General features: G+C 37.7%; 2 protein-coding genes across 2 annotated transcripts in view; both read left to right on the forward strand.

The window, feature by feature from the left end:
• The window catches only part of LOC131397312 (zinc finger protein 208-like), a 649,542-nt gene that overhangs the window by 280,991 nt on the left and 351,146 nt on the right, over positions 1–17,405 (forward strand).
• On the forward strand, positions 9,140–17,344 carry LOC131397935 (KRAB domain-containing protein 5-like). Its single transcript, XM_058531038.1, has 3 exons — positions 9,140–9,238; positions 11,666–11,792; positions 17,235–17,344. The coding sequence occupies exons 1-3, from the start codon at positions 9,140–9,142 to the stop codon at positions 17,342–17,344; spliced, it is 336 nt and encodes a 111-aa protein (XP_058387021.1).

A 17,405-nucleotide genomic window follows, 5' to 3' on the forward strand; every position in this document is an offset into this window, starting at 1 on the left:
TGTTTCCAGGACTTGGCTATCGTGAATAATGTTGTGATGCGCATAGGGTACATAAATCTTTTTAAACCGTTGATTTCATAATCTTTGGATAAATAACCAGTCGTGGAATAGCTAGATCATATGATATTTCTATTTTTAGTTGTTTTTTTTTTTTTTTTACTTTTGGTATATTCTATTTTATTAATAATGAGCAATAAAGAAAAGAAGGAAAACGGTTTTATTTGATCTTACATAGTTATTTTAAAAAGTTTTTGCAACTAAAATCTCATGCCTAGTTTTAAATTTTCTTTTTCTAGAATGACCCCCTTGCCAACCTATTTGGCAAAACGTGTCCATTGTTTGGAACACAGTAATATTCCAAATCTTTTCAACGTTATTTGTTTACAGATAACAATCAAGTGGATAGACCAAATGCAAATGACTGATTTTTAAAGTTTTTCGAAAATACCTTCATACCATTGGTTTTGTACTCTACCGATAATGACTAGAACACTATCTCTTTCTACAGGTAAGAAAGCAGAGACCTATTAAAAATTAAAAGCAAAAGTGAGTGTGGTAGCAAATTAAATTGAGACATCTCTTAATTCATGAAGTGCTAATCTTTAATTTATCCCATAAACTACCTGTTTCCTAAGATTAGCTATTTTAGGATACAGAAGAGTTTCCATATTTGAAAATAAATTTTGAAAAAGAGAAACACAGTGAGTTAAATAAGAGTAGTAATCATATTTTGCTTTCCACTTTTAAATGCTTAGTAAACTTGACTCAGCACACACACAGTCTTACATTATGAAATACATTTGGATTAATTGAGACTAAGTTTCATTATTTCACTCACTTGCAAATTGAAAAAAAAACCTTATACAATTCATAGAAAAAGAAAGATTATTTTGTGGTTGGAAAAGAGAATTGCACTCTTCAGACTATCTTCTAATCTTTACTTTGGACAAACACAAAAAGGGTAGAAATGTTTATGCTGCTTCTCTTTCCTGTGTTTTTCCTCAGACGATAGTTTGTGTGTGGTTGAAAATCACGACCTGTCAAAGATTTACATATTGTTAAAGTAGACCTAAGCCTTTGTCTCATTCTGTCCACATCACAAAATGCTGTGTTACCTTTTATCAGCCACATCAGGGAAGTACCTTATTTACTTAAATCAAAGGTCAAGACAAATACTCAGGTGTGTGGGAGATTCTTATGACAGTGTCTCTATTTTTTGTTTTACCCTATATTGATCATTTACTCATAGGCTTCCTCCCTGATGTTCATTCAAAGATGCTATCATCCTACTTTTCATTCTTATGGGTTTTGGAAATTATTACGTTTTTATTATTTTATTGAGGTCATATTGTCTTATAACATTGTGTAAATTTCAGGTGTACATTAGTATATTTCAGTTTCTATATAGCTGCATCATGTTCACCACCAAAAGTCTAGTTTTATCCGTCACCACACATATGTGTCCCTTTATCCCTTCTGCCCTCCCCCACCTCCTTATCCTCCAGTAACCACTACTCTCTTCTCCTTACCTACACATTTGTGTGTTTATCATCCACATACTACTTTAACTCTTATGTTTTATCTATGTTTCTTGAAAAAAAAATATAATTGAATATAGTCAAACAATGACTTGAACAGCAAGAATTCATCTGTGTTTAAAATAATCATGGCTATACTATTTGGGATTGGATTTATCGACTTCCTGTGTGTTCTTCATGACACCTGTTCTATTTTATTATTCTGTCTTAACTTCTGTGTTAATTTTTAAAATTATTGTACATTTTACTTTATTTTTTAGAGGTTGTATTTTCAGTATATCTTACTTCTTACCCCAGATATTGCAGCGGACTTTGAAAAACTAATCACAGTTTGAAGTTATTTGATACTTTTAACTTCTACCTCGACATGGTAAAGAAATAATGGCACTAATCTATTCACATTCTTTCAAATTTTTTTTAATTGTTGGTATGTATTTTTTGAAAATTAATATACATGCACAGGTCATAAGTGGAGGGCTCAGTGAAATTTTATAAACTGAACACACCCCTGTGTGCAGTTTCTGTGTCAAACAGTGGAACGTTGTCAGTCTGGTAGATGCCTTCTCTTCATGGCCCCTCCTGCTCAGTATCCTTAAGGGTGACTGCTACTGTGAAATCTGATATTGAAATATCTTTACCTTTTTTGTCCTTTACATAAATGGCATCACACAGCATGGACTCTTTTGTACTTTGATTTTTAACTTCCATATACTGTTTGTGAATTTACTGACGTTATTGCATGTAGTTGTTGATCATCCATTTGCATTGGCGATAGAATTTCATTGCGTGAAAATCAAACTAGTTAATCATTATACTGATGAAGCACATGTGAGTGATTTACTGTTTGGCATTATCAGAAATAATGTGGATGTGCGAATTCTAGAATATGTTTTGATGAGATGCGTAGAAATTTCTTTTGGATATATACATAGTAGTGATATTGTTGGGCCACAGGTTTATATCTGTTCAGCTTTAGGAGAGATTGTCAAACAAAATGTGTGCATGAATTTTTTTTTTTTTATGAGGAAGGTCAGTCCTGAGCTAACATCTATTGCCAATCCTCCTCCTTTTTTTTTTCCCCAAAGCCCCAGCAGATAGTTGCATGTCAGTCATAGTTGCACATCTTTCTAGTTGCTGTATGTGGGATGCGGCCTCAGCATGGCCGGAGAAGCGGTACATCGGTGCATGCCCGGGATCCGAACCTGGGCCGCCAGTAGCAGAGCACGTGCACTTAACCGCTAAGCCACAGCGCCAGCCCATGAATTTTACACCCAACAGCAGTTGATAAGATTCTTAGTTTATTTGCATCCTTGTCAACACTTGATATTTTCTGTTTCTCCATTTTTTTTTTTTTCCACATTCCGGTTACTGTGCAATGATACCAGCTAGCGACATGTTTTTTTGCATTTTCCTGATTAGTAAGGAACTTGAACATCTTTTCACATATTTATTCACCATTGGGTAAACCCATTTGTGAAGTGCCTGTTGGTTTATTTTACCCATTATTTTCAGTTGTGTTGCCTGTCTGTCTCTTCTTGGTTTATAGGAGATATTTATATATGCAGAATATGACTGTATTCTCAGTGCTTGTTCTGTCAATCTATCATCTATCTGTCTATGTCCCTTTTGATGAAGAAGAACTTAATTTTAATATAATCTAATTTGTCATTTCATCCTTTATAGTTAAGGTGTATTGCTCTTTTGAAGAAATCTTTTCCTGTTCTAAGGTCACAGAGAGAGTGTCCTCGCCTCTGTTGAGTCACTCTTGCTGGGGACACTCAGCATACCTGTCAAAGGTTTTAGAACGAGGATTCTCTATGGTGTGGCAATTCTCTCAGGAATTATTTCCAAAAGTTATTCCATGAAGAATGTGAGGACATTTTTATCACAACTTTGGTTGAAAATCGAGTGGCAACAGTCTAGACACACAGTAATAAATAATTCTGGTGCGGAAAGACTGAACCTTTGAGAATGATACCGGAAATATACATTTGATGATTCTCAAAGAAGATTATGATCCATAATAGAAGTAAGTACATAAAGTAATTCTTGACATAGAAATAAAGCAAGTGATAATACAACATTTATTTTTTATTTATTTATTTATTTTTTGTGAGGAAGATCAGCCCTGAGCTAACATCCATGCCAATCCTCCTCTTTTTGCTGAGAAAGACTGGCCCTGGGCTAACATCTGTGCTTATCTTCCTCCACTTTATATGGGATGCCGCCGCAGCATGGCTGGACAAGTGGTGCATTGGTGCACACCCAGGATGCGAACCTGGGCTGCCAGCAGCAGAGCGCGTGCACTTAACCGCCACGCCACCGGCCCGGCCCTTCAACATTTAGAGATAATATTTTTTAAATCAATTTATGTGTAATGGTGTGTTTGCATATAAAATAATGTGGGAAACGTATATTATCCACACTAAGATGTTACGTGTGGTCTTCATCAAGATGGGATACCATAGAGGTTTTTTTTTTTTTTCCATTTTCGTACTTGTATTTTCTCCACTTTTAAAAACGAATGATTTAAGGGGCCGGCCCGGTGGCGCAAGTGGTTAAGTGCGCGCGCTCCGCTGCGGCGGCCCGGGGTTCGCTGGTTCGGATCCCGGGCGCGCACCGACGCACTGCTTGGTAAGCCATGCTGTGGAGGCGTCCCATATAAAGTGGAGGAAGATGGGCACAGATGTTAGCCCAGGGCCGTCTTCCTCGGCAAAAAAAAAAAAAAAAAAAAAAAAAAAGAGGAGGATTGGCGGATGTTAGCTCAGGGCTGATCTCCTCACAAAAAAAAAAAAAAAAAAAAAACACTAATGATTTAAGGTAAATATTTAAAAATTAAGCATGACTATGTGTCAAATATTCTAAGAACTTTACTCTTTCTCAAATATAACATCAAATTCAGTGTTTCGTACTCCATGCGTCTTTGTAGTTGAATAATTAAGTAATCAGTTTTTTCCCCTGATGCTTGTGTTCCAAAGTTTTCCATGTAAGTGATATTCAGAAATGTTTGTTCTAAAGGTTTAGATGAATTTTCTTTCGTAACCTTTAATCTATGCCTATTCTATTCTTAATTTCATGTTTAAATAAATTTTTTTACATTATTTCATAAATAGGAGTACTAAGTAAAAGCAGATTAGAAATTTAAACAAAGAGTAGTAAAATGGAGAATAAAGCCCCCTTCCTTCTCCCAAATTGTTATCCTTCTCCCTTGAGTAGACCACTGACAATAGTTTCTGGTGTGACATTCTAGAACTCCTTACGCGTACACTAATATATCTACACGCACACCATGAGAGGCTGCACAGGTGGACGTAGCAGAAACTCTGGGGACAGGTGATCTGAGTTGGAATCCTGAGGTACTCACTGCTTGTGTGACATTAGGGAAGTGATTATGTTCTGTCTCAGTTTCCTCATCTGTAAAATGGACATCATATTAAAAGTACCTGCATGTGTTAATATTAGTAAAGCATCCAGTATAGCGCTTGGGACATGGCAAGATTTGGGTAAGTGCTGTTTAGATTTTTAAAAATCCTTTTTCGTTTGCTTAATTCAATAAAAATCGTATTTAATTACTCATACTGTAGTAGGGTAATTTGGAGGTGTTTCCGCATGAGGACTTACTGAGTCATATCAGCTTTATAAGGGTTTAGTGTTGTTGTAGTACTTAAATGTACTAAGGTTTCTTGAACTCGTTCTCTATTTATTGGTCATTTGTATTTATCATGTTATTTGCAAGTGTAGACCTACCTGAAGTAGACACTAATCTACTTATGTCTTTGATGTGGGTGTAGATGGAGATATTCTAACATGATGATAAATACACATCCAAACTGTGTCTAAAGATTCAACCCTGCAAATGAGAGAACAATTTGATTGGACAATAAGTCCAGTGTGACAATAGACATGTAAATATTGATACAAGCACAGAATATGTTAATATTGATAATTGTTATATGTTAATATTAATATGTTAATAATTAATAACTATTTAATATATATTAACATGTAATGGCATGTGATATCCCAAATTACATTAAGAAGGATGATGCCTCTCAAAACGATGAAAATTTTGCAAATGAAGATCAATCTGGATTTGGGCAAGGGGTAATTAGTGGGGACTTGCATGTTATTTTATTATTTAAATGTTTTATAGTAAAACATGCATGTAATTGTTTTCAATGGAAAATATTATTAAATATTGCAATATAGGCACAAAGCGAGTACTAATGGTTACCTCTTAGGATGGGTTCTTACGAGGGGGAAGCAAGGAAAGAAGAATACTTAAAATGTAGTTTCTATGTTTTATTTCTTGCAATAAAGTGTGTGCTATGTTGTACAAATGCCACTATAAATAAAAGGATTTTCATCATATCAGGTTTAGAGCATAAAAGTTCTTCAAGACATAAGCAGAACTTGGTACAGGGACACTGCGTATCTTCATTTCCATCACTAAACATCAGGCACTAATAAACAACATCTCTTGCCAGACTCACCATCGTCACTTTCTGAATATGACATCCCGCCAAAAGAGAGAAAATGCTGTGAATTTTTGTTCCCCCCAAAATCTTACCTGCAGCCGTATACTGTATAATCAGTTTAAGGGGTTTCCAGGGGCATTTTGTATACACAAGATTTTTGTCTCATGAGATGAAATTAAAAATAAACAATCCAAGAGTACCTTGAGAGTCAGCCATAAAGGAGGAAATTGAGTGGGGGAATGAATTCGTGACTTCCACTGTGACTTCTATCCATCCCTCCATCTCCATCCTGCTCTTCCCTCTACCTCCGTTTCCCTGCAACCTCAGACCTCCACTCATCAATCAGGTAAGTGTTATCTGTCCCCCATCTTTCATCTGCTGTAACACCCTCCATCTCCTGATTTCCACCCGCCTCATCATCTCCACCCAAACTTTTTCAACATCCGTATTGCCACATCACCCACAGTCTATGCCCTTTTTGACTTTCATCCACTAAGAACTCTATCCTAGCATTTCAAGAATACCAGTCCCAAACTCTTTCCCTTTCTTCAGCCCTGTTCCAGCCTTCCTCCTCGCCCTATATCAGATGCCCATTTCAGTGACCACAGTCCAATTATTGTCTCCTTTATGTTGCCATCCCTCAACTGTTGAGCATGCCCCTTCGCCCCCTCCATTCATAACCATGCCTCATTACTCCACAAGCCCACAATCCCAGCCCTTTCTTCTGGGTCCATTAGACACTGATGCCCGCCGATGCCCCCTATCTTTCCTGACTCCCTCCATTGCTTCAGGCTCATTTTGTCTACCTGTGCCCAGTTTCCCTCCAAGCTCCATCTCCTTCTTGCACCTCTTCCTCTGTGGTTGGCCACAATTGACCCTCAGGACCTGCACCCCCACCTGTTTTTCCCCTGCTTCTTTAGCCCTTCCTGGATATTTTCTCCACTGCCTGTATCCACCTCTGCCCTTTACCCTCCTTCACTAATTCTCACTCATCCCCATTATGACCTTTGCTCCCATGACACCTGGCACCCCTTATGCTTCCACCACCCAATGTTCCCTGTACTCTTCACTCTCTTGTACTTTGCCCCCTTGTAGCCTTAAACTCTGCAGTGCATTTTATCTCCACTGTGCCCTTTAACCCCTGTGTGCCTTTAAAGCCTCTGCATTCTCTCCCCTGCACCCTTTATCCCACACGCACCTTGCTCTCTGCAACCTCTTCCCATCCATGTGCCACATTACTCCGTGTCCTCTTTCTAACTGTGCTCTCTGTCACACACCCGCATGCCTGAACCCTCCAACTTTCCCACCGTGTCCCTTGATCTCGAGTGGCAAAGCTCACAGCGGTTTACAATCTGGTGTATTGTAACTGCTTTCCTTGTGGGTGTTTCAGGGTGACTGCCCCGGTGGGAGCTGCTCCAGCTTCCTGGTGCTGTGGTGAAGGACACCGAGGAGGTGGAGAGATGCAGATTGGTAGATAAACTGATTATTTCCATTCCAAATGGTCCTCTGCAAAACAGAGATGAAGCAGCTGTGGTCCCTACCATTTAGGAAATTTTGTTCTAGAGCAATTGGTTAAATGGTTGAATTCAGGAACGTGGGGTCAGTGCAAGGAAGGGGTCGTTTACAGGGGACTTTGGCTACATTTGGGCCAGTTCCCTTTCTCTGTTGTTCTGAGAGTTCTGATGTTGTCCTTGATGGGCCATCCACATACAGTAGAGCTTCTTTATTTTTATTATTTATATTTGTATTTCTTTTACCTTAAGAATAAAATAGTTTCTAATATGATTTTCCCAGAAAATTCTAAGGTTTTATGTTAAATTGCTTGTTATTTCATTATGAAACAGACATAAAGTGTCTTAAATTGATGAAAATTAAGTGAACTCGGGCAGTTAGTTTCTGTTGGGCAGGCTTAGGAAACAGAAGTATGTGTGGGAAGGACACTAAGATCTACTCTCTTAGCAAATTGAATAATAAAATACAGTCATTTTATTATCTATAGTCATTACCTATAGTCACCACGCTGCACATTACATCTCCAGAACTTGCTCCTCCTGCATCACTGAAACTTGGAAGCTTTTTACCAACATCTCCCCATCCCCCCCGACCGCCCCTCAGCCCCTGGCAATCACCACTCTACTCTTTGGTTTTATGACTTTGACATTTTAGCTTCTAGATATAATTGAGATCACGCAATACTTGTCTGTTTCTTTGTCTGCCTTATTTTACTTAGCACAACGTCCTCCATGACCATCCATGTTGTTGCTTATGGAGGAAAGTTCTTTCTTTTTAAGGCTTAATGATATTGCTTTCTCCCTCTCTGTCTCTGTCTCTCAATATATATGTATGTATATATATATATATATATATATCACATTTTAAAATCCATTCATCCTAATCACCAGGGAAACTATGTGAGATAACACTTCATATTTTAAGAATGGATTAATTAAAAAAAAAAACCTGATAACACCAATCATCAGTGAGAATATGGATGAATTAGAATTTTCATTTATTGCTGATGGGAGAATCACCCTACATTCACTTTGGAAAACTGTCAGTTACTTATAATTTGAAACATTATTAGCCTTTTTACTAAAAACAGGTAAACACAACAATGAGCAATCCCCCTGAACTACTGCTCTGCGTTCCCTTTCTGGGTTGCTCTCATTCATCTGTATTTAGCTCCTATTCTACACTGGTGTTTAAAAAAATCACTGATGGAAAATAAAACAGAAGAGAAGAAGTAGGGGCCTAGCATCTACATCCTCATGGGAATTATGGGACACTAGTACCCCTACTCCCAGGTATTTTGAATCTATCTCACATCACGTATGCGAGGTTCCCAGGACAGTGCACAGAAAATACTTGAGTGCATAGTAGATGATCAACAAACGCTGCATTAATGAATGTATATACATTGTTTTCTAAATAAAGACTTCCTCACATGTTACAGCCTCCTCTAGTCTTCTGTATACTTGAAAAAGACAGTAACAAATATGATCTTTTAGGAAGGAGATTGCTGGTCTTCACTGGGAACCAACAATATTTGTGTTAATGTAAGATGGAGGGTGTAAAGGGTTCAGGTGTGCTGTGTCCGCTTTCTCTAGCTTAGTGCTACTGGCAATGGGTCTACATGGTGCAGCATCAGCTCTAACGTGGAACTTGTTAAAGATGCCAGTTGATGGGCCTGACTTGAAACCTGTGGAATTACGATTTCTTAGAGTGGGTCCCAGAACCCCCAAATGATTTCTATGCCCCTTAAAGCTTGACAAGCAAGGCTTAGATAAGTGGCTCTCACCCAGGCTTTCCATTAGGATCACATGTGTGGTTTTAAGAACTAGCATCACCTGCGTCCTCCCCACAGCGTCTGTCTATTGTTCTGGGTGGAGCATCAGTGTTTTAATTAAGTGCTCCAGGTGAGTCTATGTTGAGGACAGGTTTAAATACTAGAACTCCCAGACACATTTATGAGAGTTAATTCCAACCTTTGGTCCAAGGAGAGGTTACAGGACCTGCTCTATGTGAGTTTGGAGGGGGTAGGTCAGCGCAGTCCACATTCCCCATGATGTGGAAGAATTTGTAGGCATCTGTGGGAGGGGAGGGCCCCCAGAAGAAGACGGAAGGAGGAACTCACATGTGGGTCTCCATGTAACAGCTCATTGTTCCTGAATCTCTCCTGTGATAAAGGATAGGGAGGGTGGACTTTTCTGCATTTCATGGTCTTTCTGCCTGTGTGTGGTGGGAGCAGGTGAAGAAGCTCTGCTGGTGCCTTTAAAAATATATTCTTACGATGCAGGTGTGATTTCTCAACATAACATCACTTGAGAAAGAAACCCAGAGCAGAAGGAGGAAGAGAAGGAAATGGCAGATTCTCAGGTAAGTGTCATGTCCCAGGTCAGAGGCTTTGTCCACTTTTCCTCCTAAAATGATGTGCATTTAAGACTTGCAATCCTTTACTTCTCCACTGCTGCTGTTCTTGCCTACCACGAACGTTTTCAACCATTTTTTTCCCCTTTTCTCCTTAAGATAGTCAAGGTCAGGTCTTTAGAATACTACCCCCCTATGTCTCAGAGCCTTTTGTCCACTGTCTCCACCAATGTTCCCTATACATCCTGAAGAATTCTCACCATCAATTAGTGACCTTAGCCTATTGAAAATATTCCCATTGTGACAGATCAACACTGGAAATTGTTGGAATCCAAGATTCCAATTGGGATGAGTTCAGATGCTCAGATATCAGAGAAGAAAAGAAAATGTAGCTTTTAGGCTTTGTATGCGTATGACAATCAGCTCTGTAGAACAGGATAAAGAAAATGCACATTTAAATAGGATGGCGTTAGTAGCCAAGACTAACTGAGAAATTTCTGAAAAAGAAGAGTAATTAGAAGAGACTTGCTCTCTGGAGTGCAAAAATAGACTTACTATGTAAAATGCACTATTAGAGTTACAGAACATAGAAGGCACATATGGGTTGAAATTTGCATAAAAGGATGTTTTTCTTGATTAGATTCAGACCGTGATTATTTTTTTGCGAACAACATCACAGAAGTAATGCTATTTCCTTCAGTGTGCCTCAGCCACCTGATGGCGATTTGTTCCATAACAGCTGATGTTAATTTCATTCACTTGGTTCAGGGGCTCTCTTCCAGATTCCTTCTCTATAATGTTAATATTTTTTCCTATTATCATTCATAAGGATGTTGGGATATACTGAGTGATATGGATAAACCATGATCTGGAAACTCGCTTTTCTTCTGAGTTCTCTTTGCTTATAATTTGCTTTGGAAAAATGAAGGCTCCCACCTTTGTTCACTGGAGAGACTGGCTTTTACAAGCCGAGGTTTTAGTCAGTTGGGCCTTGGTCCTGTAAGTTGCCATTTTATTCCACACATTTCAGAGACATACTCCTCTTTGTAGTTTCAGAAAAAGAATCATTTTAATCTCTTAAAATTTAATCTCTTAAAATTCTAAAATATAGCTCAGCACAAGTGATAAAGAAAATAAGAATTTTCAAAGAAATAAGACTCAAACAATAGCTCTTGTAGTTTATATTATTGTGTGTCACAATAGTGTGTTTAGAAATTACAAACAATGTCATCCACAAATATATTTATAAGTTTCAGGCCATTTAAATGAATCTTGATTTCATTGACATGAAAAATTTTCTACTCTCTCCCCCCTCTTTGTTTTGGTGAGGAAGATTGGCCCTGAGCTAACATCTGTTGCCAGTCTTCCTCCTTTTTCTCTTTGTTCTCCCCAAAACCCCAGTAGATAGCTGTGTGTCATAGTTGTACATCCTTCTAGTTGATCTCTGTGGGACACCGCCTCATTATGGCTTGATGAGCTGTGCGTAGGTTCACGCTCAGGATCTGAACTGGGGACCCCCGGGCTGCTGAAGCAGAGCATGCAAACTTAACCGCTACGCCACTGGGCCAGCCACTCTACCGTGATTTTGTGGATCATATGTCATCCTCTTTCCTCAGAGTTAGAGAACACATTATGGAATATTACTCTGTTAAAAACTATTAATTGTGTTATTTCAGGTCAATCTTCTAAGTCAGAATCAGTTCCCCTAACTCTCTTTTTTCATATTGGGTCAAAATATAAACTCTGCTGATGTCAACTTGGTAAATGTGTTTTTTATTTCAGGGACTGTTGACATTCAGGGATGTGGCCATAGAATTCTCTCAGGAGGAGTGGGAATGTCTGGACCACACTCAGAGGGCCTTGTACAGGGACGTGATGTTCGAGAACTACAGGAACCTGCTCTCCTTGGGTAAGGATAACTTTCTTCCAGAATTCATAATCCACCCTCAGAGTTTCAATTCCTTTGTAGAATGTTTCCTAGGAGCTTCTGCTTCCTACAGTAGCATTTCAGAGCCCTGATTTCAGGGAGAAAATTGGGGAGGTGTTGGTGTAGAAAAGAAAGGCTTCATGAAGCTTCATCATGACTTTAACCTTCCCGTTTCTTGAGGTGATCTGCATCCTTCACTCTAGAATAGTGGTAATTCTATAAATTCAGTGCCATAAAATAGTGTTGCCCTCATATTAGAGTCTAATTTCAACCTTTATTTTTAAATTTTTATTGAGGTCATAATAGTTTATAACATTGTGAAATTTCAGTTGTACTTTACTATTTGACAGTCACCATATAAATGTGCCCATTTACCCCTTATGCCCACTCCCAACTGCCCTCCCCTCTGGTAACCACTAATCTGTTCTCTTTGTCCATGTGTTAGTTTACCTTCCTCATATGAGTGAAATCATGCAGTGTCTGTCTTTCTCTGTCTGCCTTATTTCGCTTAACATAATACCCTCAACGTCCAGCCATGCTGTTGTGAATGGGATGATTTTGTCTGTTTTTATGGCTGAGTAGTATTCCATTGTATACATATACCACTTCTTACTTATCCGTTCATCAGTCGATGGGCGCTTGGGTTGCTTCCACATCTTGGCTGTTATAAATAATGCTGCAATGAACACAGGGGTGAATAAGTCTCTTTGAATTGTTGATTTCAGGTTCTTTGGATAAATATCCAGTAGTGGGATAGCTGGATCATAAGGTATTTCTATTTTTAATTTGCTGAGGAATCTCCATACTGTTTTCCATGGAGGCTAGACCAGTTTGCATTCCCACCAGCACTGAATGAGGGTTCCCTTTTCTCCACAACCTCTCCAACATTTGTTATTTTTTGTCTTGGTGATTATAGCCATTCTAACGGGTGTAAGGTAATATCTTAGCATTGTTTGGATTTGCATTTCCCTGATAATTAGTGACGCTGAACATTCTTTCCTGTGCCTATTGGCCATCTGTATATCTCCCTTGGAAAAATGTCTGTTCACATCCTCTGCCCATTTTTTGATCGGGTTGTTTGTTTTTTTTTCTTGTTCAGTTGTGTGAGTTCTTTATATATTATGGACATTAACCTCTTGTTGGATATATGATTTGCAAATAGATTCTCCCAGCTGGTGGGTTGTCTTTTCATTTTGAACCTGGTTTCATTTGCTTTGCAGAAGCTCTTTAGTCTGAAGAAGTCCCACTTGTTTATTTTTTCTTTTGTTTACCTTGTCTGTGTAGACATGGAATTTGAAAAGATCCTTTTATGACCGATGTCGAGGTGTACTGCCTATATTTTCTTCCAGGAGTTTTATCGTTTTGGGTCTTACTTCAAGTCTGTGATCCATTTTGTGTTAATTTTTAGTATGGTGAATGAAGATGGTCTACTTTCATTCTTTTGCATGTGGCTGTCCAGTTTTCCCAGCACCATTTATTGAAGAGATTTTCCTTTCTCCATTGTATGTTCTTAGCTCCTTTTTCAAAGATTAGCTGCCTGTAGATGTGTGGTTTTATTTCTCGGCTTTCAGTTCCGTTGCATTGATTTGTAGGTCTGTTTTTGTACTGGTACCATGCTGTTTTAATTATTATAGCTTTGTAGTATATTTTGAAGTCAGGGATTGTGATCCCTCCAGTTTTGTTCTTTTTTTCTCAGGATTGCTTTAGCTATTCAGCGTCTTTTGTTGTCCCATATGAATTTTAGTATTCTTTGTTCTATTTCTGTGAAGAATATCCTTGGAATTCTGAATGGGATTGCACTGAATCTGTAGATTGCTTCAGGTAATAGCAGATATTTTAATTATGTTTATTCTTCCAATCCATGTGCATTGGATGTCTTTCTGCTTCTTTGCATTATCATCGATTTCTTTCTAAAATGTCTTATAGTTTTCATTGTATAGGTCTTTCACACCCTTCATTAAATTTATTCCTAGATATATTATTCTTTTTGTTGTGATTGTAAATGGGATTGTATCTTGAGTTCTCTTTCTGTTAGTTATTAGAGTGTAGAAATGCAACTGAATTTTATAAGTTGATGTTGTACCCTGCTACACTGCTGTAGTTGTTGATTATTTCTAATAGTTTTCTGATGGATTCTTTAGAGTCTTCTATATATAAAATCATGTCTGAAAACAGCAAGAGATTGAACTCTTCTCTGCCTATTTGGAATACTTTTATTCCTTTTTCTTGCCTAATTGCTCTGGCCAAAACCTCCAGTACTCTGTTGAATAAGAGTGTTGAGAGTGGGCACCCTTGTCTCTTTCCTGTTCTCAGAGGGATTGCTTTCAGTATTTCCCCACTGAGTATGATGTTGGCTGTGGGTTTGTCATATGTGACCTTTATTATGTTGAGGTACTTTCCTTCTTGACCCATTTTCTTGAGAGTTTTTATCATAAATGGGTTTTGGATCTTGTCAAATGCCTTCTCTGGATCTATTGAGATGATCATGTGGTTTTACTCCCTGTTTTGTTATTGTGGTGTATCACATTGATTGATTTGCAGATGTTGAACCATCCCTGTGTCCCTGGTATAAATCCTGCTTGATCATGGTGTATGATTTCTTTAATGTATTGTTGTATTTTGTTTGCCAATATTTTGTTGAGGATTTTTGCATCTGTGTTCATCAGAGATATTAACCTTTATTTTTCTTCTTTTTGTGGTCCTTGTCTAGCTTTGGGATCAGGGTGATGTTGGCCTCATAAAACGTGTTAGGAAGTGTTCGGTCTTCTTCACTTTTTGGAATAGTTTGAGAAGGATAGGCATTAAATATTCTTTGAATGTTTGGTAGAATTCTCTGGAGAAGCCATCTGGTCCTGAACTTTTATTTTTGGGGAGGTTTTTGATTATTGTTTGAATCTCTTGTGATTGGTCTGTTCATAGTCTCTATTTCTTCTTGATTCAGTTTTGGGAGGTTGTATGAGTCTAAGAATTTATCCATTTCTTGATTGTCCAATTTTTTGGTGTATAGTTTTTCATAGTATTCTCTTATAATCCTTTGTACTTCTGTGGTGTCTGTTGTAATTTCTCTTCTTTCATTTCTGTTTTTTTTTTTTTTAATTTGAGCCTTCCCTCTTCTTTTCTTAGTGAGGTTGGCTAAGGGTTTGTGAATTTTATCTTCTCAAAGAGGCAGTTCTTTGTTTCATGGATCCTTTCTACTGTTTTTTGTTTTTTTGTGTGTTAATTTCATTTATTTCTTCCCTATGTTTTTATTATTTCCTTCCTTCTGCTGATTTGGGGATTTGTTTGTTCTTCTTTTTCTAATTCTGTTGTGTGTAGTTTAAGATTGCTTATTTGAGGTTTTTCTTGTTTGTTAAGGTGGGCCTGTGTTGCTATCAATTTCTCTCTCAGGATTACTTTTGCTGCATCCCATATGAGTTGGTATGGTGTATTTTCATTTATATCCAGATTTTTTTTTATTTCTCCTTAATTTCTTCAATGATCCATTGGTTGTTGAATAGCATGTTTTTAGTCTCCATATATTTGTGACTTTCCCAGCTTTCTTCTTGTAGCTGATTTCTAGTTTCATAGCATTATGGTCAGAAAAGATGCTTGATATGATTTCAATCTTCTTAAATTTATTAAGGCTTGCCTTGTTTCCCAACACATGGTCTGTCCTTGAGAATGTTCCATGTGCATTTGGGAAGAATGTGTGTTCCCCTGTGTTTGGATGGAGTGGTCTCTCTCTATGTATTAAGTCTATCTGCTCTAGTTTTTCATTAAATCCACTATTTGCTTGTTGACTTTCTTTCTGGATGATCTATCCATTCATGTAAGTGGGGTGTTAAGGTCCCCTACTATTATTGTGTTGTTGTTACTATTTCCTTTTAGGTTTGTTAATAGTTGCTTTATGTACTTTGGTGCTCCCGTATTGAGTCCATATATGTTTATAAGTGTTATGCGTTTTTGGTGGAGTGTCTCTTTTATCAGTATATGCTGCCTCTCTTTGTCTCTCATTGCCTGTTTTATCTTGAAGTCTAGTTTGTCTGATATAAGTATGGCAACACCTGCTTTCTCTTGTTTGCAATTATCTTGGAGTATCATCTTCTATCCCTTCACTCTGAGCCTGTATTTGTCTTTAGGGATGAGATGTGTTTCCTGAAGTCATCATATTGATGAATCTTGTTTTTTTTAATCCATCCCACCACTCTTTGTCCTTTGATTGGAGAATTCAATCCATTTACATTTAGAATGATTGTTGATATATGAGGGCTTAATGCTGCCATTTTATCACTCATTTTCTGGTTGTTCTGGGTTTCTCTTGTTTCTTGTCCATGAATTTCAAACTGCCAATTCAGTTTGGTAGTTCTCTTTGATGGTTTTTGCATTATTTATAATTTGTGTCTCTGTCCTGATTATTTGTTTAGTGGTTATCATGAGGTTTGTGTAAAAAATCTTGTAGATGAGATAGTCCATTTTCTGATAGCCTCTTATTTCCTTGGTCTAAGCTGATTCCATCCTGTTCCTCTTCCCCTTCTAAGTTATTATTGTCACAACTTATTCCATCTTGTGTTGTTAGTTTGTGGTTAAAATGACGAGATTATAGTAATTTTTGATGCTTTTCTTCCCTTTATCTTTAATGTTATAATTAAGTTTTTCCTAACCTGCTCATAGAGAGCTGCAATTTTATAATTTTGTCTGCCTATTTATCTCCTTGCTCAAGGCTTTGTAAACACTTTCTTTCCTTTTTCAGCTATGAGGACCTTCTTGATTATTTTTTTGTAGTGGAGGGTAGGTATCGTGGTGATGAACTCCATCAGCTTTTGTTTATCTGGAAAAATTTTATTTCTCCATCATATCTGAAGGATATTTTCACTGGATAGAGTATTCTTGGCTGCAAGCTTTTGTCTTTCCAAATTTTCAATGTATCATTCCACTCTCTCTTAGCCTGTAAGTTTTCCATTGAGAAATACACTGAAAGCCTGATATGGTTCTTTTGTACGTTCTTTTCTTCTGCCTTGCTGCCCTTAATATTTTTTCTTTGTCATTGACTTTTGCCAGTTTTCCTACTGTATGCCTTGGAGAAGGTCATTTTACTTTGATATAATTAGGAGTGCTGTTATCTTCTTTTACTTGTAATTCCAGCTCCTACCCCAGGTTGGGCACATTGTCAGCTTTTATTTTTTTGAACAAGCTTTCTGTTCCATTTTCCCTCTCTTCTCCCTCGGGAATGTCTATAATACTTATGTTGCATTTCCTAATTGAGTCGGATATTTCTTGGAGAATTTCTTCATTTCTTTTTAGTCTTAGTTCTCTCTCCTCCTACATCTGAAGCATCTAGAACATTATAATATTCTACAGTATCCTGTTTTCTCACTTGAGCACAATACTTGATTGTAAATTGGAGAATCTCCGGCAAAACTCATGTTTCTTTTTTTTGATAAACAGGTCTTGTTGTCTCTAAGCCAGATCTGGCCAGCTTTTTGGAGGAAATGAAGGATCCCCAGGTTGTGAAGAGGAAGGAGACAATAGCCATACCACCAGGTAGGTGGGAATGAATGAAGCAGATGACACTGGTGAAAGGTGTGAAGGGCAAGGAGAAGGCCAGAGCTTAAAATG

Source organism: Diceros bicornis, chromosome 34 (genome assembly GCF_020826845.1).
Source record: "Diceros bicornis minor isolate mBicDic1 chromosome 34, mDicBic1.mat.cur, whole genome shotgun sequence".
Lineage (NCBI taxonomy): Eukaryota > Metazoa > Chordata > Mammalia > Perissodactyla > Rhinocerotidae > Diceros > Diceros bicornis.